General features: G+C 42.0%; 1 protein-coding gene across 1 annotated transcript in view; it reads left to right on the forward strand.

Annotated features, from left to right (window-relative positions):
- Positions 1-27: 27 nt before the first annotated feature.
- Positions 28-25,041, forward strand: part of RTKN2 (rhotekin 2) — a gene marked incomplete at both ends in the record, with an annotated part of 47,985 nt that continues 22,971 nt past the window's right edge. The window contains 6 exons of the mRNA XM_082285814.1: positions 28-257; positions 17,766-17,965; positions 18,302-18,482; positions 19,581-19,614; positions 20,886-21,085; positions 22,912-22,970. Coding sequence (XP_082141940.1) covers positions 28-257; positions 17,766-17,965; positions 18,302-18,482; positions 19,581-19,614; positions 20,886-21,085; positions 22,912-22,970 — 904 coding nt within the window. The remainder of the gene's footprint in view (positions 258-17,765; positions 17,966-18,301; positions 18,483-19,580; positions 19,615-20,885; positions 21,086-22,911; positions 22,971-25,041) is intronic.

A 25,041-nucleotide genomic window follows, 5' to 3' on the forward strand; every position in this document is an offset into this window, starting at 1 on the left:
TCACCCGACTTGTTGCTGGCGGCGGCGATGGGGCGGCGTTTTCAGCAGAGCCGTAAATCAGCCCGGGCGCGGCGCCGCCGCGGGGCGGGGCGGGCGGGGCGAGGATGCGGAGCGGGGAGCGGCGGGGATGCGGAGAGGCGGGGATGCCCGGCCGGGGATGCTGCGGGCGGGCGTGGGCGGCAGCACCCGGCGGGGGCGCGATCGCGGGGCCGGAGTCGCTCCCCTCCCCGGAGCGACCTCCGCCTGACCCGCCTGCCGTGAGCACCTGGCCAGGGGTGTTCGCGGGGCTTTGCGGGGTCCTGTCAACACAGCAGAGCAGTGAGTGAGCTGTGCGGTGTGTGTTGGGAAGATGCTGAAAGATAACGCAATTTAAAGCACTTAAGCGGCAAGACAGGACTGGCACATGCAAATAAGTATAATCTGGCCTTGGCTTTTGGGGAATATAATTGTCTGTGTGACTTTAAAACTGTATTTAGAAGGCAGAAAGTTTTGTGGGTTTTTTTGTTAGTTTGCTTGGGTTTTTTTAGTATGACCCTAATTTATTCTCAGTATTTAGGGAGGGGAAGCAGTAATAATAATAATACTTCCATTTAGAGTATGAGGAATGGATGTCATAGACATAGAGAATGGTTTGGGTTGACCTTCAACGGCCTTCTAGTCCAATCCTCCTGCAATAAGCAGAAACATCTTCAACTAGATCACGCTGCTCAGAGCCCTGTCCAACCTGACCTTGAATGTTTCCAAGGATGGGGCATCCACAACATCTCTGGAAACCTGGGCCAGTGTTTCACCACTTCTATTGCACAAAATTTCTTCCTTATATCTAGTCTAAATCTACTCTGGATCTAAACCCATGTGATTGGTGTTAGAGAACACTGCCAGTATGTCCTCTGAATAGGGAGAGATGCTTCTAAACTTTTTATATGCCACAGATGCGTGTCTATTTTTGTGAATTTTTGGAAACACAAGCAAGGCTGATTGTAGAGTAGCAGCCTTTTTGAGGTAATAGTGAAATATTGCTCTTTCTAAACCTAGTCCTTGAGGCCATACTGGTAATATGCTGCAGATTATTTTTTCTTTTTTTCACTGTGAGAGTACTGCAGTAACGTTTAATTCTGTACTAATATGTCTGTTCCTTGAGTGCAATATACAGGCAGAGTCTTAAACACTGAGAAAATTTGAGCACATTGATAGATACCTTTGATGTGATTAAGACATTTCCAGTAAATTATTCACCAGATGGCACATCAAAGGAAGTTACTCAAATTGCATTTCAGAGCTTCAGCTAATCTCTAAAGTGTGTGGGCTACCATCCAGGCTGCAACATTTTGCATGAGTTAGTTGTCCTTTATTACCTTGCATAATGTGGTGATTTGGCCTTCTTTTGTCATCAAGCAGTACCAAAACCCAGAAAGGCGGTCAGGAGGGAATAGTTTTGAACCGTGTTTGCCTCCAGATTTGGGACTCCTGACTATTTCTTTGTAGGAGGCCAACACTGACAGAATATAACCATGTTTTGTTTCCCATTTTCTTGGCCGTTGTCCCCTACTGTCCATTATCTCCCTCTGTTGTGCCTATTGCCTTCCTACCTCCTCCACATCACAGGTGCTTGGTACTGATGCTCCACGGTGCAGATGAATGCTATGAGGTCAACTTAGCATGGTGGGATGCTACCTGAGGCTTCATCCACATTTAGAAGAGGTGACACCCACCTGCCCTCTCCAGCTGACAGTAATGAGAGCACTCATGGTCTTAAGTAACAGAAAATGTTGATGACTTTGAAGGAGCCCATTGTTCTGCAGGCTAAGCTACATGGTTTTGGTCAGTTAGATCTGAAGTCAGGCAACCATTTAGCCTCTCAATTCTTTCAAGATTTCTCAGGGTTTACTTGCACTCCAGGTATTTGTTTTGCGGGATTGGGATCCAGCTCCTCATCTCTTCAGTTTTTAATTCCTGATGCTGCCATTTGGATGTCCAGTTCAGTCATTCTCTCAGCATTCAGAGAGGAACAGCCTCCCTTTAATATACCAGTGACTGTGCATTTTATAGCAGAGAATGTGCATCAGCCATTATATGTCTGAGCTTTATCCTCTGTGATTTAAACCGTGAGTGGGTAGAATCTACCACTGTCACTTACACAAAGCCCAAATTGATACAGCCATAATGTAGAACTCTGTGAAATTCTGCCAACTGCTGGGGAGGCGTTATCCAGTTTATTTGTATGCATCTCTCTCTTTCAAGATCTTTTTAAACGTGCTGCAGTATAATTTCCAGAAGGATAAAGACTACTTAAATGAAAACAGCATGTACCAACCTGTTTAGCGCTGCAAGGAAGGTGGAATATTCATAATATTCAGCCTTTTTTCAGGTAGGGCTCTATATCTGTTGTACAGCGTCCCATCTGACCTTTAAGTAGGTTAAAGCTTCCTTAAAGCTGATGATTTCACTTTACTGAAGGCAGATAAAAAAGGCAGTATTATAAAATTAGTTTGCTTTTCAAGAGTTACAGTACTTGTTTATCTTCTGATATTTTTTTTCTCATTCTAAACAAGGAAAATAGGTGAGTCAGTTTTGTTTTCACTTGCCTTTCAGGCTCTCAATGCTGACATGTTTGTGGGAGCCTTTTTTATGTGGTGTAGAACTGGATTCCCTATGATCACTTTGGCTACATTCAGCAGCCTCTGATTTCCTTGTTTGTGTACTGGTTTGCTTTGAAAAGGGGTGTCAGAAATTTTTGTCTCTCCACGCCCATGCTCCCCATGCAGGTCTTCATTGCATGATCTAGCCAGTTCATAGGAGACATTAATTTGCATGGAGTTACTGTTGGGGAAGTTTTCCTGAACTGTATATGGTTATATAAAAGCACACAGCTGCACATCCGTTACCACTGCATACAGATGGGATTGGGAGTTTGGCTCTGGCAAGTAGCACAGTCCCCCCATTCTGTAAAGCTGTGCCCGAAATAGGTATCCCTATTCAGTTCAGTTAATTTGTATGCTGGGAAGTGCTGTGTTTTTCTTGGTGTTTGAGTGTGAACTACAAATGCACATAACTTGAGGTGCTGAAGCTTACCTGCATTTAATACTTGCCATCTTTCTGTTTATTGAGAGGAAGTAAGAAGTGAGTAGTAAAATCTAAGGGAAGACCTTAGAAGCTTGAAAGAAGTATTTGAGTGATTTATATGGTAGTGGTGCCTTAGATGAGGATTCATATTACCTTTGCCTGCAGATATATTCAGGAATCATCGAAGATACAACAATGTTCATTTTGCTGCCGCAGGCACTCATACCCACACAGTAGGAAAGAAGCTTTTGATGGTGTGTTTTAGCATACTGATTGAATAGCACCCTGCTTGCAGAGAGAGCGAACAGGAAGGAGGAGAACATGAGTGTATGTGTTGAGTTTGTGACTATTTGGTGCTGGTTAGTTGTTGCCTTCTCCTTTTGAGGGGGACTTCAATCTGATCACTGAATGTCAGTCTACCATCTTTTGAAATCATGAAAAAAACTCAAGTCTATGATTTTTGAGCTGTCACAGCATCAAGAGAGGCAGCATGCGGCAAGACTGCCCTTGGTCCTGCAGCAGCTTATCCTGCCTGGTTTGCAGTCAGCTTCCAGCCTTCTTGCAGGCTCTCCAAACTTATTACTGTCCCCATAGGAAACCCCTGGCTGGAGCTGACTCTGGAAAGTTTTTGAGCTTTCCTCTTCTCTATCCATACTGTTGCATAGGAAAATAGAGAATAAAGGGTTCTCTTGTGGGTTGATTTGCACCATTTAGTCCATACGTGGTGAGAGTTCTCAGGTGAGAGAAGGCTGTGGGCATATTTTCCAAAAGAGAGGAGAAGACAGGCTGTGGGGAGAAGTGTCAGCAGTAGATATGGCTGGAACTTCAGCCATTTTGATTTTGCTTCCAAAAGAGTGACTTCAGTTAGTTAGGAGGATAAAATATAACTAACGCCTCTTGAGAGGAAAAGCTGGGGGGACTTGCCTTCCAACCAAGTGACTCTTCACTGTGCTTATTTTGAAAGGGAAGAGGAACATATCAAGTTTCCAGTGCCTCTTCTTCAGAGGTCAAAAGTCTAAGCTCTGAGTTGTAATGCTCATGAGCCTAAACTGTTGCCTTTTAACAAAGCCATCTCACTCCTGCTCCTCACGTGAGCAGCCACAGTGTAGCAGCACCTCTGGGAACAGCACTGGGTTTTTCAGATCTGGTAGTCTGGGACAAGTAACAGCAACTCAAGAGGGTCAGGACATCACTGGTGACAGCAAGGGACAAACCTAGCATGGCTCTCCGAAGAGAATGTTTTATATGGCTGCAACAAACTGGCCTGGTGTAAGCCAGCTCCCTGCAGCACATGAGTTTCTGTTAGGTATTAATTGTGGGATTAGCTACCAGGTTGCTATTCCCAGATCTTTTCTGAAATGAGATGTAATCTGCAGCAAAATGGGGGTTATTTGTTTTTGAAAGAAGCTGCCCCACTCAAAAACAGAGACTGAAAAATGGCAAAAATCATGTCAGACTATGTTTAAAGAAAGGTTTCTCCCTACGGCAAAGCCTTTCCCTCATTGGGACTTATTAAAATACAGACATTTTCTCCAAAGAAAAGGAAAGCACAAAGCCTGCCATTAAAGCAAAGTTTCAAGCTATTTCATTCAGACAGCGTTCTTTCTGCAATGGGCACTGCATGGTAAGGAACATTGCTTTTACAAGTTTGTATCACATGCCTTCCACGTTTGAAGGACTATGTGCAGAATAAACCACGCTGATTTCCCAACTGGCAAAAGTGCCCAAATGGCCAGAAAAAGCCTGAGAATAGCCATCTCTATCTTATTGGCTGAGTTGGTGCCTAATCCTATGTGCTTGGGTGTTAAAAGTTTTTAATTTACATAACAGAGATAAAAAGAACAGTGTTAAGGTGCTGTGGCAAATTCAGTCCTCTGGGATATTCCAGCAAGCGGGAGAGCAGCTCCAAGCCCTGTGGGAAGCAGTGGAGGTGGGCTTCCCCTTTCTGCTGCATTCCTAGCATCTGTGCCAGGACTCCAAGAGTTCAGTGGTCACTGAGAGGCAAAAAAGTCACATGGCCCAAGAAATCAAAGGTCATCTAAAGGTCAAAGATCACAAATCCAAAGGTCAGTTGGGGGATCAAAGGTCACAACAGGGAAATGTAACGTGGAGGTCACAGGTCAAAGTCATGCAGAGGTCAAAGGTTACAGAAGTCCTGGTGTTAAATGTCATTACAGAGGTCAAAGGTCACAAGAAGGGATAAGTATCACCATTATCAAAGGGTCAAAGGTAACAAAAAGCCAAAGGTCATTGAAAAAGTTAAAGATCACCCAGAGCTCAAAGGTCATTGAAAATGTCTAAGGTCATTTGGGGTCAAAGGCATACAGGTGCCAAATGAGAGACAAGAGATTTGTTTTTTGAGATCCAATTCTTAAAAACCCCTTCTTGAACTTCTGGGCACAGTTCATCAGGAGCCTGGCTCAGGGCCTCAGGCACCCTGGTAACCTGAACATCACACCTCATCCAAGACAGCCAGGGACTAGGAAACACATTCCTACCATTCAGATCTGTGCCTCCATACCCTGGAGAGGAAAGCTCAGCCACTTCCAGGGCTGTCCTCCTCCAAAGGACCCTCAGGAAATCCAAGGAAGCAAGTGCTTTCCCCCCTGAGTCACCCTCCTGCCTGGTCCTGCTCACATTGGAAGCTGGTGGCCCTTGGTGTCATGTGCCACACCAGGATACCCAACAACAGCAGCAGCTGGGCAGATGCTGTCTGAGATTACCCCAAAACTAATCCACTTTTTGTTAGAAATTACTAGAGGTTGTCTCATGGATGAGGATTCTGTAGCTTTAAGATCAAAATACATTGCAGATAGTAATGTGTTATTAAAGCTAAGGTATTTTTGGGGGGAGCACTTTCTAACATGGCTGATAGTAAATCCCAAGTAATGGAAGAGAAGAATCCACAGCTCATCCCATTTCAGTTTTAGTTTATTTGAAAATGTTGCTTGTTCCCATATTCTTCCAGGTAATGGTATCACATATTCTGAAATGGATTTGGGATCAACAGGATGTGACAGCACAAGCAAAGAAGTTTCCACACAACATCTGGCCATACAAACAAATTGATTCAATTGCACAAAGCCCACAGTTCTTCCATCTTTGATCTTTCTGGAAATTAAAATATCAATATGAAGGACTATAGATTTTTGCAAAATGATGTGTCCACTGAAGTTTCAATTAGCAGAACAATTGGCAAGTGCTGGTTGGAATGAAGCATTGGAAAGACAGAACCTCAGAAGGTGTTTATGGCCCTTTCAACTCAAATTCAATTTCATTTCCAATTTCAATTCAATTTAAAATGTCCTTTAGGCATTTTCCGTATTCAGATAAGAATTTTTAAATCATGAAGAAAATACCATTATATTTCCTATGTAGTATCCATGCTAATATGACATAGAATTATTTGATTTAAATTTTCTTAAGTAAAATCTCAAATTCATGTCAGTTGCTGTAGCCAGGGACTTCAATGCCACTAAGAATTTGCCATGTTGCTTCTGGTTCCTGCTGGCATGTGCTGCTTGGTCTTTGCTGTCACATATCAACAATCTTAACATATGATTTTTAAGGACCACTACATTTGGGGCACTCTCCTACATATGATAATGCAGTGACTCAGAAGGAACAAAACGGAAAAGTATACTGATAAATACCCAGACCATGAAGCAAACAGTACACAGCACTTCTTTCGAAAGGAGGAAAATCAAAACAAAACAAGAGGAAGGAAATAAAATGTCAGTTTGAGCATTAAAAGGTGTTCTATTCTCTGTTTAGTATTATACAGTGCTAATAAATTCAAACCAACTGGGAAGCCTTAGCTTGGATTCAGAAGAATACTGACAAAACTTAGTGGAATGCTACAAACTTTTCTGTAGCTTGAGTGCAGTTATTTCTATTCCCCAAGAAAACTTGGCTCCGCAGCTTTTCACATTGATGTCATATATTAAATGATTCCGTAAATTAAATTCTCTTCTGCTCAGGGTACCTGCATCCCAGGTATCACATAGGGACACAGAAGACAGTTCAGACTTGTGTCTTTAATGTCATCTGAAAGTATATCGATTTTATTGGATGCTTAGGTGCAATTTACTTCTATTCCTTCATGCTCTTCCCTCTTTTTTCTCATATTCATGTGAGCAATTTGCTTTCACGTTTGTATAACATGTAAAGGTCTGGGGGATCAGCGATTGCTGTCCTGGGAGAATTACTGAGTAGGCTGGAGGTTCCTGTTGGGCAGGACACTGAATGGGGGGATGAATGAGGCTTTCAAAGTTACTGGAGAGGGGCTCACGTAAGCCAACAGGCTTCCTATATGATAAAGAGAAGACACAATCTACAAGAAGGGGACAAACTTAGAAGAAAAATACAGAGCACTCTAGTTCCTAGATGTTAATGAGATTAAAGAGCCTGGTTTTCTCCAGTGCTCAGCTTTGCTGGCAATGTGCAGTTTGCATGTTGCAGCCAAGCAACACTCAAACTGGGCAGGAAAAGTGATATGGCTGCACAGCTGTTCTGGAGTCCTTTTCCTCTTCTGCAGCAGGTTGGATGTGGCAAGGACAGAAATTGGTTAGATGGGGTGAAATTCACCTGAGCACGAAGGAAAGGCATTGTTTGTCTCTTGTTGCAGCCCTGATCTTGTCTAAATGGTAGTCACTGTGGAAGTGTTAGGCAGTGTCTTGCTGCAGAAATGGGCCTTTTTTTACACCTGGTAATTTGTGCCACATGGCCTATGTTAAAGCAATGTCTTGTGTAGTGCAAAATGAGGTGAGTTCGTTGTCCTTCAAGGGACAATTTTGTTTCTGTTGTTATAAAGAATGCCACCTTTTGCAATTGCTAAATCTGTAGTGTTCAGAGCAAGGTGGTGGATCATCTTTATTACTCATCACTTTGAAGGCACTGCCTGCGAGCATGCGAGAAGGTTCTGTCAAATAGTTTTATGCACAAGGCAGATTCTCCTCAAAAGAAGACTCTGACGTCAATGACATGTTCTTATTCACAGGAGGTAAAAAATGCAATGAACTAAAGGTATGTATGCAGGTAGCAAACAAATAAGCAGACTGTGCTCTAGATAATTTAACAGATGCGTATCCTTGGAAAAACTGAATAAATAATGGCACAGTCCTTGGGAAATACCATGCTCTTGCCACTGCCACATGTGCAGTGAAACATAGATACAATTTGAAAGATAGGTAAGAGTCAATATGTGCGAAGATTCCTGAAAACAGATGTTTTCACATACACGTCTATCTCTCAGGCAGTAGGTCTTGAAGGCTGTGTGACCAGACACTTCTATCTCTGTCTGAGACTGGGAACTGAAAGAACATGTGTTCACCAAAGGAAAAAAAAATGTATTGTGCCATGGTGCTCTCCTCAAATTACTTGCCCCCAGATGGCTGCTAACTTTATATAACTTGCAGCCAAGGTTCCTCCTACAGAGAGCAGGAACAGAGCCCAAACTGATCTCATCCAAATGGGACTTGGTCCCATCTCCAGACTGACTAATGCCTATGTTAAACTCAGGTGAGCCTTCCTAGCATGCAAAATTCCCCACGCAGTTTCTCTCCAAGATTTACATGAAAGCTGCAATGCTATCCAGGACTAGAGTCAACTGCCTATTCTCTTTTGAATCATTTTGTCCCAAACTCAGGCTATTTGGTTAGATCAGTAAGGTTAGTTTAGAAATGCCCAGAGGCGAAACCATTAGTAACAAGAGAATGATTCATTCCTTACAAAAATCTGATCTCTCAGAAGATTGTTTGGAGAAGCTTGTTTGCCACGGATGACTTTCTAGGCAGCTATTGAGATGAGTGCCAGTAAAATGCACTCGGTGGCACACAAACCATTAAGGTGCCAAATGCGTATAAAACTTACTACCTCTAAAATTGTCAAAGAAGTTCTCCACCAACCTAGCGATGCCATGTAGTAAGATAATTTGAAAGGAATGCCTAAAAAATGGTGTGGCTGGGGTGGTAATGAGAAAAACCTGTTCAGATGAGTAATGTGTGTACTGCCTGCATGAAAGCTGCCAATGAAATTCTGGGTGCTTCAGTGCCTGGTGGTTTAAATGCAATTGGCTGCTTAAATCCATCCAGCAAGAGCATGCAATTGTCTCTAGCAGGCAGATGTAGCAACACACGTGTGTGAAAGAACCTGTCCCTTACAGAAGTGTGAGAGAGATGTACTTTGGGGAGAGACTTAGAGCAAACACAAAGGGCAGATGAGGAGCAACAGCCCACTTGTATCTTTTAAAGCTCCCTCCTGGGCTGGTGTTTTAAAGATGGAAGTTAATACAGTTCTGGAAGGGACTGTAAGACAGAGCAGGGGTATTTGTAAAAATTTGAGACTGTGTTGTGAGTGTCCACACTATGAAATAAATTAAGAAAAAATGGTCTTCATGTTAGGTAGTGGCTTGCTTTTGCTGGTGTTTTCTCTCACAAAATATAATGCCTTATCTATGTAAGCAGGGTGACTCAGTGTTGCAGAGATTGTTGATGTACAGGGAACACATTCCTGAACAGGGAAGGAATAAAAGAAAGCAGAGATTTTAACTTGTTGGTTAAAACTGCTTTAGTGCACAAACACTGTTAGTAAAAAAGTATTTGGGGATTATCTTAAACAGGTGTCCCTCTGTATCAGACTTGGGTAACTTCCCCTCTGGCTCTGCATTAGCTTTTTAAAGAACCTTTAAATTTTTTGAATTATAAAAAATTTACTTGCTGTTTGTTGGTTTTTCTTTAAACATCCTGATTGCTTTTTGATGACACTGTACAAACACACGGTTAGAATCAGGTGCTAGAAATAGCTTCCTAGAACTCAATTTGATTTTTAAATAAGAAAGTAAACATGTGCTTGTGTGTAAGTCGTGCATGCATCCAGGCAGAACTAGTTATTTTTATTCATCTAGATGAAATTGTCTGTAAAAACATGAGGTGCTATTTATTGTTACCATAATTTATAATTTAAAATGCTAACAGTGACATGAAGTGTTGTCTCAGCTCATTTAACAGGCTGTGAAATGGTTAGAAGGATGATAGAAATCTCTGACAAACGAACCTCACGTAAAATGTAGTTACTCATGTTTGCTACTCAACCCCAGATTTTTCATAGTGGTGAGTAAAAACGGGTCATCTTGTTAGGCGAAAAAATACTATCATTAGCAAGAAATGTTTCCATCTTGCATTGAGGAGAATGCATGCACAGCTCAGTCTCATCCCCTCCCCATGGTTTGACTTTGAGGGGAACTGGAGTAGGGGAAAAGAATAGCTGGACTGCTTGGTTTCCTTCAGTGCAGCTGTGGTGAACTCGAAGCGAAGGTGCTGCCTGTCACCTCAGCCACGGGGTGTCTGCAGGGTCCTTTGCAGCAAACTTCTCCCCTTGGATCTTTCTTCCCAATGAAAATGATACCCTAGTCCCTCCTACATGTGAATGGACAATTTCAATCCAACACTGCAGTGATTCAGCAAAAAAGCATCACCTGTATAAAAGATATAGTCTGACTCTTGGCTTATTCCCCAGCAACAGCCTTACATCCCTGTTGGGGTCCCAGTATTGGCTGTGCTGTGGCAAATACTTCTTGTTGCATTATGGCTCTTTTGAGGCTCCATGGGGGCAAGTTATTTCACAGTGGTATTGCTCTCTGAGGGGCAGAGGAGGAGATTGGATTTAGGGAGAAGTTTGGTGACTGCACAGGGACTAGGGATGCTGAGAATAGAAAATTATCTGGCAGTTCTAAAAACTTAAATCCTTTTATCCCTATGGATGTATTTCTTTAATCTAAGCACTTGAGTGGATGAACTGTTCAATATTTTTTCAGTATCCATTTCTGTAAGAAACAGGACATAATTTGCAAGCCAGATTTTCCTTAAGGACCAGAGGCTTAAAATCTCTGATAGAAATTTCCAACCAGAAATGGTTATTATGTTGCACATATCAATAAGTAGATTGATAGTAATGAGACATTACTTTTTTTTTACTGTTCTATTTTCATGAAATAACGTTTACCTTAATCCTTCTTGCTTTGGCTCACTCTTTCTTGGCCTGATCTGTATGACAAATGCCCATTTATGCAGATGGAACCCCAGTAAGGAGTTAGAAAAATGCAGAAAAACTACAGCTTTGTGGCAAGGCAGGAAAAACCAAGGAGCCACAGATGGTTATATCTCCAAGTGTGACTGGGAAAACTATAGAGGCAAACCAATCTCGTACTAATGAGAAACATTTCTTAGGGCAAAGTGAGAGTTTGCAGTGAAGTATAGAGCCCTATCCATGCTCCTTTGAATATCCTCCCTGAGACTGGATCAAAACAATCCAAATAGTGTGTGAAATGCAAAGAAATTAATTTACACGGGGCTATTGTGCCTCAGTTATTGGGACAACAGTTGTCACCTCAAGATGTGCCATGGTAAGGGCGAGTCACTATTTACTTCCTTAGCAATGCTGCAGTGCAGGGGGAACTTGAGTGCAGGTGGCTGCACAGAGGGCAGCTAATGTTGCTTGGTCTCCAGAGCTCATTGCTTTGCCATTTTTCTCTCCCTAGATACCTGTATTTCAGTACTTGGAAAATATTAGACCAAACTACAAAGTCATTTCAGATGGAGATTGTTTCCAAGTATTGTATTCTGCAGAGATAATCTACATTGTTTGGGAAAAACAAAGAGACAATCATTTGGAAATACTCTCTGAAGGCTCTACCTTCAGAGAAAAAAAAAGAAAAAGCCAATCCCAAGAGCTAACTGGAGAATTGCTCCTTTTACCTGGGCAATTGCTATCAGAAGTGGGCTTACATCTGCTCTCACAGCAGTAGGTGGAAGTCCTCTGTCTATCAAAAGGAAGATGATTTTGTGACATAATTTTCTCATATAGGAGTTTATCTTTAGATATGTGATAGTCTCAGTGTACTAATTCATCATTTCAAGTTCAAAGTGGCAATCCATTAAATGATCAGTGACTTCTCACTTGCCTCTGCAAGATCAATTGGGAAACTCCTAACAGGCCTAACCCTGAAACCAGAACATGGAGTGCCCAGTTAGATTCTCCCATGACACAAACTGGTGACTTCACCAGCATGCTGCCCAGCAAGCATTTGGATGCAACTGTCTTGGATATTTTATATACCAAATGCCACCCGCAGAAAATGCCCAAGAAATCAAACCAGGACTCTGTACCCAGCAGAGGAATCCTGGTAAAAGGCATGGTAAGAGAGTGACAGTGTAGAATCTCTAGGAAACCCTCCTTGTATGGAACATGCCCATAATATGGAGCTGAAAGGACCTCTCTGGGTTTAAACAGCAGTGTTATTTTTGTGTCACCATTTCTCTGTGTGTATAAATGTCCCTTATATTTCCGCTGTCAATATTACCGTGTCCCACAGCCATAGGGAGGAGAGGAGAGAAGATCCTGCAGGCAGGAATTGTGCAGCAAGATTGATTTATTTAATTATTTTACAAACCTTTTATAGACTTTCTTCTTCATAGTCGAATTGGACAAGGATCAGCCACCCCTTGGGGTGATTGGCCAAAATCCTAAAACATCCATTGTCAAAATATTTTTCTACTGTACCATAAACATAGTTCTACAAGGTTGCAGGTATTCTTAGTTTACAGAACTTCTGCTATTATCTTCCATGAGAGAGAAAAGTGTCCCGCGGTTTAGAAGAAGCAGGAAAATTCCTTGCTAACAGCATTTTTGTATCCATACCCCTATTAGCAATGGATCCAAGCAGCCAATTTCAACCACCTTTGGTTTTGAAAAGAATTAAAGATAACTTCGTTCCTGCAACTGCTGTGAAGATAGAAAGTGGAATAGAAAAGAGAGACCACATAAATTTCTAAACTTAGGGACAGGCTGCAAAACGTATACTGTGTTAGACACTGTGTATCCACACCATCTTCTAAGCTGGACAAAGGCTTCTAGAGAAGCTGTCAGTCACCTGTGAGGATCCTTGTCCATAAGGATACTTTTGATGGGTTTGATTTTGTACCAGTGTGGGAACAACATGTGAATTGGCTTCAAAACCAATGCCCCTGGTCTCCCAAGCAGAAACAAAAGAATACATGTGACTGGTCTTCCTCAGTTAGTCACTCTTCATCCACTGTCTTGGGCATGGGCAACTTTAAGATGTAGAGGATGATCAAACTGCAGTTTAAAGTCATGCAATATTTAATCTGATTGTTAAAGTTTTCAGGTTTGATCTCAGGAACTGTTCTCCAAATTCATATGGGGATGGATTTTATGTAACTTACTATTTCTGTTATGAAATATATTTTGAGTGCATTTATCTCATATGGTAATTCAAAAAGGCTACATTAATTTAATCTGGAGGCATTTCAATATAGGATTGACATCAGGAATACTGGGAAGAGTCAGTTTCTGGCCTCTTCTCTGGAAAAAGGAAAAATAATTCCTTGTACTTTCTCCACCTTCTACAGTTTCTTTTAGAAATTCTACTGGAACATGCAATGATCAACAAAATAGTTCATTGAAGCACCTTGGTATCAATGTTTAGTTGATGGCATCACACAGAGATGTGACCCCGATGCCATTGGGAGCACTAAAGCAGTTGAAGGAGCACTGTAGAATATTAAAAATCTTGAGCAGAAGATGAGCAAGCCCTCAGGGTAAAATTAATCTGAGAACACCTGAAATAGTAAGAGTTTATTCTAATCTGTTCTGGCCTCCCTGTCTAATTATCCAAGAAAGGTAAGGATGATGCGTGCTAGCTAACTTAGGCACCTGCATGTTGTAGGATGACATCTTCATTGACTGGCTCCATGACTGCCTTAGAGAAGATACCTACTTCCCACTGCCCAGTTGGCTAACATGGAGCCTATAAAGTTTTCTCTTGCCATAATTTTCACCGTGATAGGGTTAGGCTTTAGCTCACTGTCAGCCAGATGATTAATTTTCACCTTATCCAATCAAAACTGAACCTAAAGTGCATTACAATAAGGTAGTTACCCATATTTAATTTGTTTTCTAGGACTACATGTTGCCCTTCTGCCCAGCTAAGAGAATGGAAAGACTTCAACAGACTCCAGCAGGCTGAAATGAAGAAATGACTTACTGAGGCTCCAGTAAGTGTTCAGGTAAGCACCTTAAATTCCAGAGTCTCTGCCCATTTCACCAATCTATAGTGGTCACATACTATGGCAATCAAAGTCAGGGGCAATCAATGGGAACAGTTTGCTCTTCAGTTTAAAATTAAATAAGTAGTCAGTTATAAAAAGCTTTTGCAAATTCTTTCCCACATGTCCACTACAAATCTTCATAGATTTCCATTTAGGATAAATCTGAAGAGGAATTGAATAGATTTCTACTGGCACACTCTGATGATATTCAAGGAGTAGGTGTAGCAAGCTGTGGGAACTAAGAAATTAAGAAAAATACTGCAGTGCTGTCAAGAGTAGGTGTAGACATTTTGTACCTGCTAAACCAAAATGATGGGCCTAACATTTAAAATAATATGCTGATCTAACACTTGAGCAGAACAATGATTTAGATAGACAATGATCTTTTCTCTGCTATCCAGTTTCCCTAATACTAGAAGGAAGCCAAATGCTTTGCAATGCAAAACGAATGGCAAATAAAAGGATGGTGTGATTCATCTGAAAAAAATGTTTCACTTAAGAAACCCCAGAAGGCAGGATATAGATCCCCTATTTAATTCACCCTACCCTCTTCTGACTTCTCTGCACTAGCAGCAGTGACTGTGCAGGATTTTCCTTGTTTTGTAGGTTGTGCCTTGGGTTTCTCTGCCATTCAGTGGAGGTTTGGCTGGAGAAAAAAACATGGTTACAATGCTTCCCTTTTTAGTTGCTGTCTGCTGAATTTACTCTTCAGTTAGGGAGCAAGCAGAATAGTTACTAGTTGAATCCCAGATCTCTGGATAATGTAGACGGCATAAAGCCTTCTTCATTTCAAGTTAGTTTGTGGTCTGTACCAGCAGGAGAGCTTTGTTGGAGTTAGATATGAAGTGTGGAAAGAACATCTCACCTCCTTCGAAACCTGTAGAAATGCCTTTTAAAGCCTCAGTTGCACGTTCCCATAAAAGATAGTGCTAGAAATTTGGTGAAATATTTAATTTTTTAATTAAGCATCTGACAGATCCACTGAATTATGAAGCCTCATTTTATAATGAAAAAACCTAACATCTCTAGACAGTGAATGCAACAGAGGACCAAAGCAGAAGCAGGTGCAAGAATGTAAGAAGCCAGACTTTGCAGAAACATGTTCCTAATGTACTGGAAAATTGGACATTTGAATCAGCTGAAGAGCAGGTATGCACTGAGCTTGAGAAGATACTATTCGTGTTGCTTCGGGCTGAGTCCTACACATTTAACTCCCACTGATTTCTTAAGGGCTCCAATTCAAGTCAGTGTCAGTAGGAGTGTGTAAGGGCTGCAGGCACGGGCTCTTTATGCTACTAGCAGTCACAGTTTGGGACTTTATTAAGACTCAGATTTGCTGAACAGACTGTACTGCAAAACCATGCTAATTAGCATCTAAAGTTCTTGGACAACTGCCACAGATTCCTGGGAGCTGTCTACACCACCAGCAAAAATGGTTTTAGAGATGCTGATTGCCTGAAATAATTTGGGGCATAACTAGTCCTTTTGCAGTGATTTTTATTGTATCCATGTAGCCACTCTGGCTTTTGACAAAACTCTTTTGGTGCATACCTGAGAGCTGTTCTCAGGAGTTTTGGAGGCAGTGCTTCTGGAAAGATTGAACCAGTGGGTTTGTTGTTGAGTCTAACCTGAACTGCTTGGGATGATGCTGGGTGGGAAGTGTTTCGGTGTGTCGTTTTCACAGGTTGTATTAATTTTCTGTGGTAGTGCATTGTTTGGTGAGTTGGTGAAGGGATTTTGGCAAGGCAGAGTTACAGTAATTCATTCCTTATTTGTTTATCTCTACAGTAATGTTATTATTTCCAGCTGCTCCCACAGTTTACATCAAACTCATCAATGAGTTTCAGCCATTCAGTCAAGGCTGTAGCCTCACTCAACTTTGGTCAAGCATTGATTCAATGATAATGCAGTTCAGTTAACCTGAGACTTTCACCTGTTTGGTTCAATTCCACTCCATGACATGTTCCTGTTTCTAGTTTTCTTCTGTAGCCTAGAAAATTATCTGGAGATTTTTGAGGCATAAATCCCATCCCTGACTGATTCAGGAGAGGCCAGACCACACTTTAAGAGATGTGCCATACTGTAAAGCAAAAGGGCACTGATTTGTCATCTCACGTTCTCCCCTCATTTGGTGGATTGCTTTTGCTGTATCTGAAATCCTGAACTCTGCAGCAGAGACAGGAACCAAAGGCTTATCCTGGGATGCATGAAGCACCAGAATAAGGTGGAGACTTTCCTATCAACCTTCCTCAAGCCCACTCTTAGATATATTGGCTGTCCATATGCAGCTCTAAGTATCATACCTTGATTAAACAAAAGCCTTTTGGCTCCCTGATGGGATTTCTCCATTGAACAAACTGGACAAAGACTTCTTTTGGGAAAGTCACAATACCTAAAGAACAGGAGTATCTAAACAACAGGAAGAAATGTAGCATCTATAAATATATTACTGGGAGTAGGGCTTCCCAGTTGTGGCATGTGCCCTGCCAGTGGTATGCAGAGGACTTCAGGATGACATGAAGGTATTTAATGAATATCTGAATGCCTCTCCTTGCCCTAAGAAATGTGGCCCAAAATGGAGACAGGAACTGCTGAACAGCTGCCTCTGCCATCTCTGCCTCCAGGTGAAACTTGAGCACTCTGGAGAGAAGCAGAGCTCCCCATGCTCTGCCTAGCACCAAGGAATACATACCTTTGGTCCAGAAGTTCATGATTTTCCTTCAAGGCTCGCCCCCTGCATTTGTGCCCCAGTTGTAAATGTCAGGGGTCAAGCAGAGCCGCCGAGCACCTATGTGAAATCCTGATGAAGCGATGAGACTTTTAAAATTTTCCCTTCTAACTGCATTTTCTTATATTTTAAATAAGCATATGTTAGCCTGGAGACTTCTGTCTTCTGTAGAAAGCTGTTAGCAACACTGTATATCTCACTCATTCCAGCACATTTTACTTCCCGCAAATGTTGACAACCCTGTGTGAAGCAATGAGGATCTGTGCTTCTGACCATCACCTGTCAAGGAGGAATTCAGAGAGGAAAGCCAAGAAATCAGGGATGAGGAACGGATGGGAGACACTATTTTGGCTCATTTGTTTCATCTGCCGAAGACAAACAGAGCTGCAAAACTGGCAGCAGAAGAGAGAGATATGACTCCCATTCCTCTCCAGTCAATCCAGTGAATAATGCACTTTTATTCAATATATAACAGTATACTTTTAACAATACATGCTACTAGTGCAGCTATTGAAGTACCATCATATTAAAGATGCGTAATTAGATGAACTGCAGGAAACCAAGAACATGGTTAAAAATTGATGGCATACTTTGAAGCAGCAGTGGTTGCACACTGTGCAGGCGTCAGGAAGCTGCCGTGAGCTTCTCCCTCCCGCTCCCCGTAAGAGTACTCATCACAAAGAGGTGGCACCGGCCTGTTTCGGGAAAGTAAACTAACGAGGAGCAAAGAAGCCAAGAAAGGTACTCTCCTGGGCTTTATCACTGGCACTCGCTGTTGTGGCTAAACACCGGGGGTTACCGCTGCCGTCAGTAACAGTCCGCAGGCAGGCACCCAGGCATTTCTGCAGGTTTCCCTGCCGAGCTACGCCGGCCGCGCTGCCGCCCCACGCCCGGTGTCCCGCGGGGCGCTGGCGGGGCTGGGGGCGGGCCGGGGGCGGGGCGGCCGCGGCCGTTGTCGGGGCGGGAGGTTTGAACGGCGGCGCCGCCGAGGAGGATGAGGATGATGATGAGGAGGCAGCGGCCGGGCGGGTCGGGCGCCGTGGGGCCGGTGAGTGCCGGGGCCGGGCCGGGAGGGGAGGGGAGGGCAGGGCAGGGCAGACCCGGCCCGCAAACTCCGGTGCCGCGGGGGAGGTGTGGCGGGCAGTGCCCGGCTGCGGGCGGCCCAGGGGGCGGGAGCTGCTCTGTGTCCGAGCTTGGCGGGGCCGTGGTGGCCGCGGGCTGCCCGCGCAACGTGGCCGGGGGGCGGCCGTGTAGCCGCGCTCCTGAGGGACCGCGCCGGGGGACGCGGCGGCCGCCCCGGCAGAGCTGCTGCTCTGAGCTGGGCCCCCTGCTCACCCTCCGCAGGCTCTCGGAGGTGCTCCCTTGCACCTCTTCAATCTTTCAGCCCCTGGTTTTCCGATTCACGAGAGCTTTTGTGCACCTCCAGTTGGTTTCAAACCCTCTGAAGTTGAACTCGGGAGCGTCTCTGAAGCTGTGGCTGTCAATTGCCGCAAACGCTCATTCCTATGTCTAGCTACAAAGTGCCCAAGCTGGTGTCTCGGCTTCACAGCCCCTGGTTTAGAAGAGTACCTACTGCCTGGCTACTTGCTTACTTTAAATAGATACACTAGACTTACAGGGTTTCGATGTGAACCACTGTGGCAGTAAATCAGAAGTGTACCTTGGCATAAGATTCTGAAAACTTGTGATTAAGATGCCAATTAAATGAAGTAAAATTTCAACCTGTCCTTCCTTCAGCAGTATCTATATAATTTTTCTTGGCTGTTGTTGTTATCTTTGTTTGTTTGTTTTGTGACTGCATTACCTGTGTAATACTAGAAGTACATGAAATTTATTATACTAAGTATATTTAAGTGGGGAATACAAAGACACATTTTGGAAGTGTTGCTTAGGTAATTCCTGAGTGTGGGGCTGAAAATCCCAGCAACTGTTAATAATCTCGTCTGGATTGTGCTGCCACTGGTGGGGAAAGATGGACCCCACGAGGGAAATGGTGCGTTAGTAGACAGCATATGGCAAAACAGTGCTGTGTCGTTCCTCCGAGTCCAGATGGTGTGCCTGTATTTTTAGAAGGAATGGGGGGGGAGAAAGCTGACCAATCTCTTTTGGTAGGCACAAAGAACTTCATACATTCTCAGATCAGGCTCCTAAGTTCTTCCTTCAGATGAGATTTATATGATGTGGTTATTTAAACTGTGGCCCAAAAGCTATTTACTGCTAGTCCAGAGTATTTTATGTGAGCCTGGCTGAAATACAGTGTGGACTGAATGCTTTGTAGTTCCGAAAGCCCCAGTGTGGATACATGCAGGTGCCCCAAACAGGAGTGTGTATTTCCTCACTGTAGTTCTGTACCAGGTGATAGATGTGGAGAGGAGCCGGGGCAGTGCAGAGGCCTGCTGTCCTGGGAAATATTAGGGGGAAGTACGATGTCATTCTTTGGAGCTTTGTAGCAGCTGATTTATTAGTTTAGGCTCAAAGAATAAGTAATTATTTCTTAGGGAGAGGTGTGGGCCTTGCTTAGATTTTCATAGCTGTGTAAAATTTGACTCAGAAGAAAAGAAGATTGATGAAAGCTATTTACTGCTCTTTTTTTTCTTTTTTTTTTCTCCTGGGATGAGCCCTAAGGAAAAGTGTGAATAGAGAGACAGGTGCTGAGAATGCAGAGGTGTTGGTGCCCTACTTTATCCTGCTCTGGCTGTGAGTGAAACTTCGAAAAGAAAACCCATGAGGGGTAAAAATGGGATAGTCCGTGGTGCCATACTGGGTCCCAGGCTTTCATATATCCTCTGTAGGGAATACCAGCAGAACCTCTATGGAAAATATCTCTGATGTGAGCTTTGGGAGCTATTCACCACCAAACAACCATGAATTTGTTAATTTCAGAGGTAGTTGGGGCACTCTTGTTTAGTAATGAGGAAGTGTCACTCTTGACTGACTTGCAAAGTATTTGCAATGCAACCCTGCAATACCATGACAACATTCTGTTATTCACTCTGTTCTTCACATGTCAGAAATATTTGGTTTGCCCAGGGATGGCCACATAACAAGGTAATGTGTATCAACCATCAGTGGCATCTAGCAGGCCTTTGGGAGACAGCAAACTGTCTGTGATCCTTCACCTTAATTATTTTCTGGCCTGGTGTGGATTGACCTCTTTGAAGTCTCAAGTGAGGAATAATGCATATTTATAAATGTTTTACGTGAAAGCAGGCAGGAAAAAGTTGACTTCCCAGAAGTTTTTATAAAACCTTTAAAAAAGCCCACTCCTTCAAAAAACAGTGATGGTGAATTCTAGTGACTTGCCAGCCATGTTTAGTTTATTTCATACTTTGAGTGAAAAGTGTGTCTGGCATGATTCCTGTATAGTGTTGAAGCTACCACAGCTGTTTGACTTTCAGTTTATGGGCTGAAGGAATCAAGTATTGGGATAGTCTCCTTTTTTTTTTTTTTTCTTTCTGCTGTTACCTGAATTTCTTATCAACCGTAAGAAAAAACCCCATATTTTCTTCACTATTTTGAAGACAGCCAAAGAGATAATGAGATTGAATTTCTGATTTAAAATATTTCAGACATTTTCCTCATCTTAAAGTTTTTTTTAGTAGGGGTCACTGTGAAACGTGGGTTGTTAATTTATAAGCTTTGTTCAGTTAGCCCTCTCTAGGACCATATGTTACTATTCTGTGAATGACACATGGAAGCACATAAATTTTTAGTAACTTTCAGATGGTACAGTGAGTTAATCTTGGTTTGGAATTTGCATGTATAATGGATATAGTAAATCTGTTATGTCCCATGTTTTACTCATTTGTTCCTGAAGAGAGAACTACCATTCTACATTCAGTAACCATTGCAATAGCTGTGCATAATTAAAACCTAGAGTTTTCTATCCCAGCTGCAGAGCGTGTAAAAAATGGAGAATATTGTTAGTTGGTTTTTTGTTTAATCCTTTGGTTTTATTGCTTATCTAGGAATGTGACATCCAAGAGAAGATCAACTTTGAGGTCCGCATGCGAGAAGGCATCTGCAAACTGCTTGCAGCGAGCACGCAGAAGGAGCAGCTCCTGCGTGCGGTGAAGAACCTGATGGTTTGCAATGCTCGCATCCGGGCCTACAGGGCAGAGCTGCAGGGCCCAAAGGAGGAGCCCAGCCCGGGCAGGACTGAAGAGCAGTGAGTAACAGCTCACATTCAGAGGGAGCAGGATGAAAGGCATTTACTTACATGAGTTTTTAGCAGTCTGACTAGAAATGTGGATTTAAATCCTTCCTTATTTCTTCCCCCATATAAACAAATTCCTGCTGCCTTAAAGCATTAATTTATAAAATAATTCCATTATCTTCTTTTTGCTTTAGAAAATTAAATACAAGTCCTATTTTCCTGGATAAATTTTATTTTTGACATTAAACTGTAATTCAGTATCAAATAACACAATAGACATATTTTCTTGATTACCCTTAGCATACAAAAAGGTACCTAGCCAAGTGCGACGGAACAAAACAAAGCTATCCAAGTCAGTATACAGCTGTTTGTATTTTTCATTCTTTGTATTGTTGTCAAGGGTCCTTTAATGATGGCCCCATCATGGTTAATTGGTACCCTCTGCTGGCCACTTGTGTTAACTACAGCGAAGTGATAAATGCAACCCTCAATGGGAAGAAGCTGAAAATATTCTCACATTATAACTCTTGAAGGAGCTGAAGTATGTGTGTTTTATTTGAATAATGGTTTTTTCGGTCTAAATGGAATTTATTTGAGGTGCAATGTTCAGAATCGTGGTGCAGAGACACTGTTGCTTTCAGGTTATTAATTTAATGAAATACTGTATTGCAGCTTGGCATAGAAACTCTCTGAGTACACGCTTAGCTCCAGTTAATTGTATCTGTAGGAGCAGTTCCACTACTTTTTGCTTTCAGAAATGTTGCCTTATAGGAGAAATTTATTGGAGGAAAGAGCAGCATTTTCTGTCAACTATTCTGAAAGCTGATTTTAAAAACTAGCACGATACGTGTGGTATTCTGTAATTATTGCATTTGTACTGCTTTTTCCTACTAAAATAAGGACTTTTGTAGTGATTCATCTTGTATGAATCTTAAGTTTTTAGTCTTATGATCTTATGTATCTTATGCTTTTAGTGATGGAATAATATCAAGTGTGAATATGTGCTGATTTACTCAGCTCCTTGTCTTTGATGTCAGCGTGCACAGAATGGTGATGGCACATGTCCAGAACAGGGCAGGGCTGTTTGGACATGTCTCTGAACAGCTGTGTTGTGTGTTTGACTTGTAACTGCCATGCATTGCTTGGATTTCTGTCTTCAGGGGTCCTTGAGGTGTCCGTGGAGGTCGTTAGAAGAGGTGCACAAGTTATTTCTCTATTGTTTAAATTGTGTCTTTGGTAGTTGATAGTCCATTTGGAGTTCTTTTCTTTTGATATTTGCTTCAGACCGAAATTTGTTTAAGGCTTCATTGTGGCAGAGAGAGAAAATTCTAGGGTTTTCTAGGGTCTGTCATTCGTGCGTTCTGAAGATAAACCAACTGCCTCTGGAAGTCATGATACTGGTCGCAGCTACAAATTTTCATTTCATTAATAGAGGAGGAGGCAATTCTTTAAACAATAATAGAACCAGTAAATTAAGTTGCATCTTCATTGACGTGTACAGAAGGGAAAAATTGATAAATGTTTTTGATCCTGTAGGATCTGGAAAAGACAAGGAAGATGAATCTACTTGTCTTTTAATACTCAGGTTACATAAGCTTTGGAGTAAAATCTTCTAGGGAATTTTTAAAAATGGTGGTGTACCTTCCTTCCAGATTATGCTTAAGAAATTAATGACTCATGTGTTAAACCAGAGATACCAAAATTAACTTTAAAGAAAAGCATTTGAAATGAGCTATAATATGAAAATCCTGACACTTCTTAGTGTTTAAAGGGTTGAGTTTTAGATGTCTAAATGCACAGATCTCAAATCTCTTTTTTCCTTTCTTCTTTTTTGGCAGGTTTTCAGAAAATGGGACAAAAGACAGGATGGCATGCAGAGCAAAGGTTGCTATATCAGGTAAGAGGCTGGGTAGTCACTTAATTATAGGAGCTAATTAGCTGGACAGTGGCTTGTAATACAAACTATATAAACAAGTTGGTATTTTTTAAGTGTGTCTGTGGTTCAGAGGTATCAATCCTCTAATGCTTCAAGGGGACTTGTGCTTAAGTCTCACATGGGCTTTTGAAGATCCTACCTTCTGTTTACATTTTACTCACACGGCCTTCCACAGCGGGAAATACTTTTTTTTCTGTTTGCCACTGAACACTGAAAGCATTTCAAAACTAAGTATGAGTGTGCTAAAAACTTTTTTCTCCTCACAACAGCAGACTTTGAAGTGATAGTACAGGGCACGTCTAACAAATTGAGAGCAGAATTATAACTAGTATGCAAATGCTATTTAGGCAATGCAGATTCTGTTACTACAGCAAAGGTACAGTGGTATGGCTTCAATGCAGACCAGTAACAAGGATATTTAACAACCATTCCTGGTGGGCTGGTACAGTTTTCTAGCCTGTTCCCAAACTTCAGCACTGTGGATTTATTGCTTCGTTTGCCTGTACCAACAGTGGATGTTACTACGTTCAGCATTCCTGTGGCTGTTCTGCCAGCTTTGCAAACAGATCTGATTGTGCTCCCCGACCTGCCTCATTAAGAATAAAATAATGTAGAACAGTTCACTACTGAAACTGTTTCAGTTAATTCTGCATATTTTGATGTATCTTTAAGCAAGGTAACTTCTAGTAGAAGAAGACTGACGAGTACATGGTTCAATAATGTTTTCTGCCAGCACAGCTGTTTGCAGAATGTGTATCTGTCTTTCCTCCTTATGGTAGTTGGATGAAAGCATCTGTTTGCCTGTCTGCTGTGGTTGCACCTTTTTTCACATTTGGAGAGCTATCTGCAGTGAAGACTTTAGGGTCATATAATACACTTCTGCTAACTTTAGAAAATCAGAGTTTTTTAAGAACTCTGTTTTTAGTATGAAAAATTTGTTCAGGATATGAAAGATTTAGCTTGTTTCTTTTGGTGGGAGAAGACCATGGAAGGGTGAAATACACCACTTTGTATTGGGTGCTGTCTGTTGATGGTTCTGCCCTGTTACCAGCACAGTGGCTCTCAAACTGGAGGTTATGTCCTCAGAAGTGTGGCACAGATCAAGGTGAAGAGAAGGAAGAGCCAACTTGCCTCCCTGTGCAGCCCAGCCTGGGAGTGCTGGATGCTGCTGTGCCTTGCCCCTGTTCAGATACTCGCGCCAAGAAGCCTGGCCAGGTCCAGCTTACAGCAGGAAAGCCTAAATGTTGTTCTTGGCCTCTGCTGATTTATTCTTTCTATAGGTCATGTGTTATTACCTCCTGATTTTCTACCCTCAGTAATCCATCCACTTACAAATTTATTAGTGTGTCATATGGTTAGTACATGCCTGATGATGATTACCAAAAAAATAGGGCAGTCGTGACCAACACCAAAAGTTCGGGAAAAGCTATGCAGGACTACTGAGGAATATGCTCCTACAGAAAGCAACTATGTCAGATACTGTGTGGGAAGTGCATTCCTTAATCCACAGTTTTTCACACTTCTATCATTTTTACTTATCTCCCACATTTTTGAATAAATTATGTTATTTATGTTATTGTACCAATTGATTTTTTTGTCAGAAGACAATACATCAGATGTTTATCAAAAAGCATAATTATAATTTAAAGTAATTTTATAAAGGAATCATTGGGTTTAAATTTGATTAATTGTAGTATTTGAATGTAACCGATTTGCATCCACACAGATTTACAGCTCATGGTAACTGAAATTAAGGTGTGTGAAAATTGATCTTTGTTTTTGATAAATGACAGCTCTTTCAGTCCAAGAATGAATTGAAAGCTGATTTACAAGTATCATGTTATCAATCATTGTTCAAGGATTGACTCATGATTTTCTGACTAAGGTGTAAATTTTTCAGCTAGCAAGATATTGAAAGCGGCATACAGAAGTAATCTTTAATCTAGTACTCTAATTGCTAACAAGGTCTATTGAGCGCATTAAAATTGTCATTCAGAGTTTGCTATGATTAAAGATAGAAAAAGCTTTTATT

This window comes from Coloeus monedula (genome assembly GCF_965178545.1).
Source record: "Coloeus monedula genome assembly, chromosome: 8".
NCBI classification, from domain to species: Eukaryota; Metazoa; Chordata; class Aves; order Passeriformes; family Corvidae; genus Coloeus; species Coloeus monedula.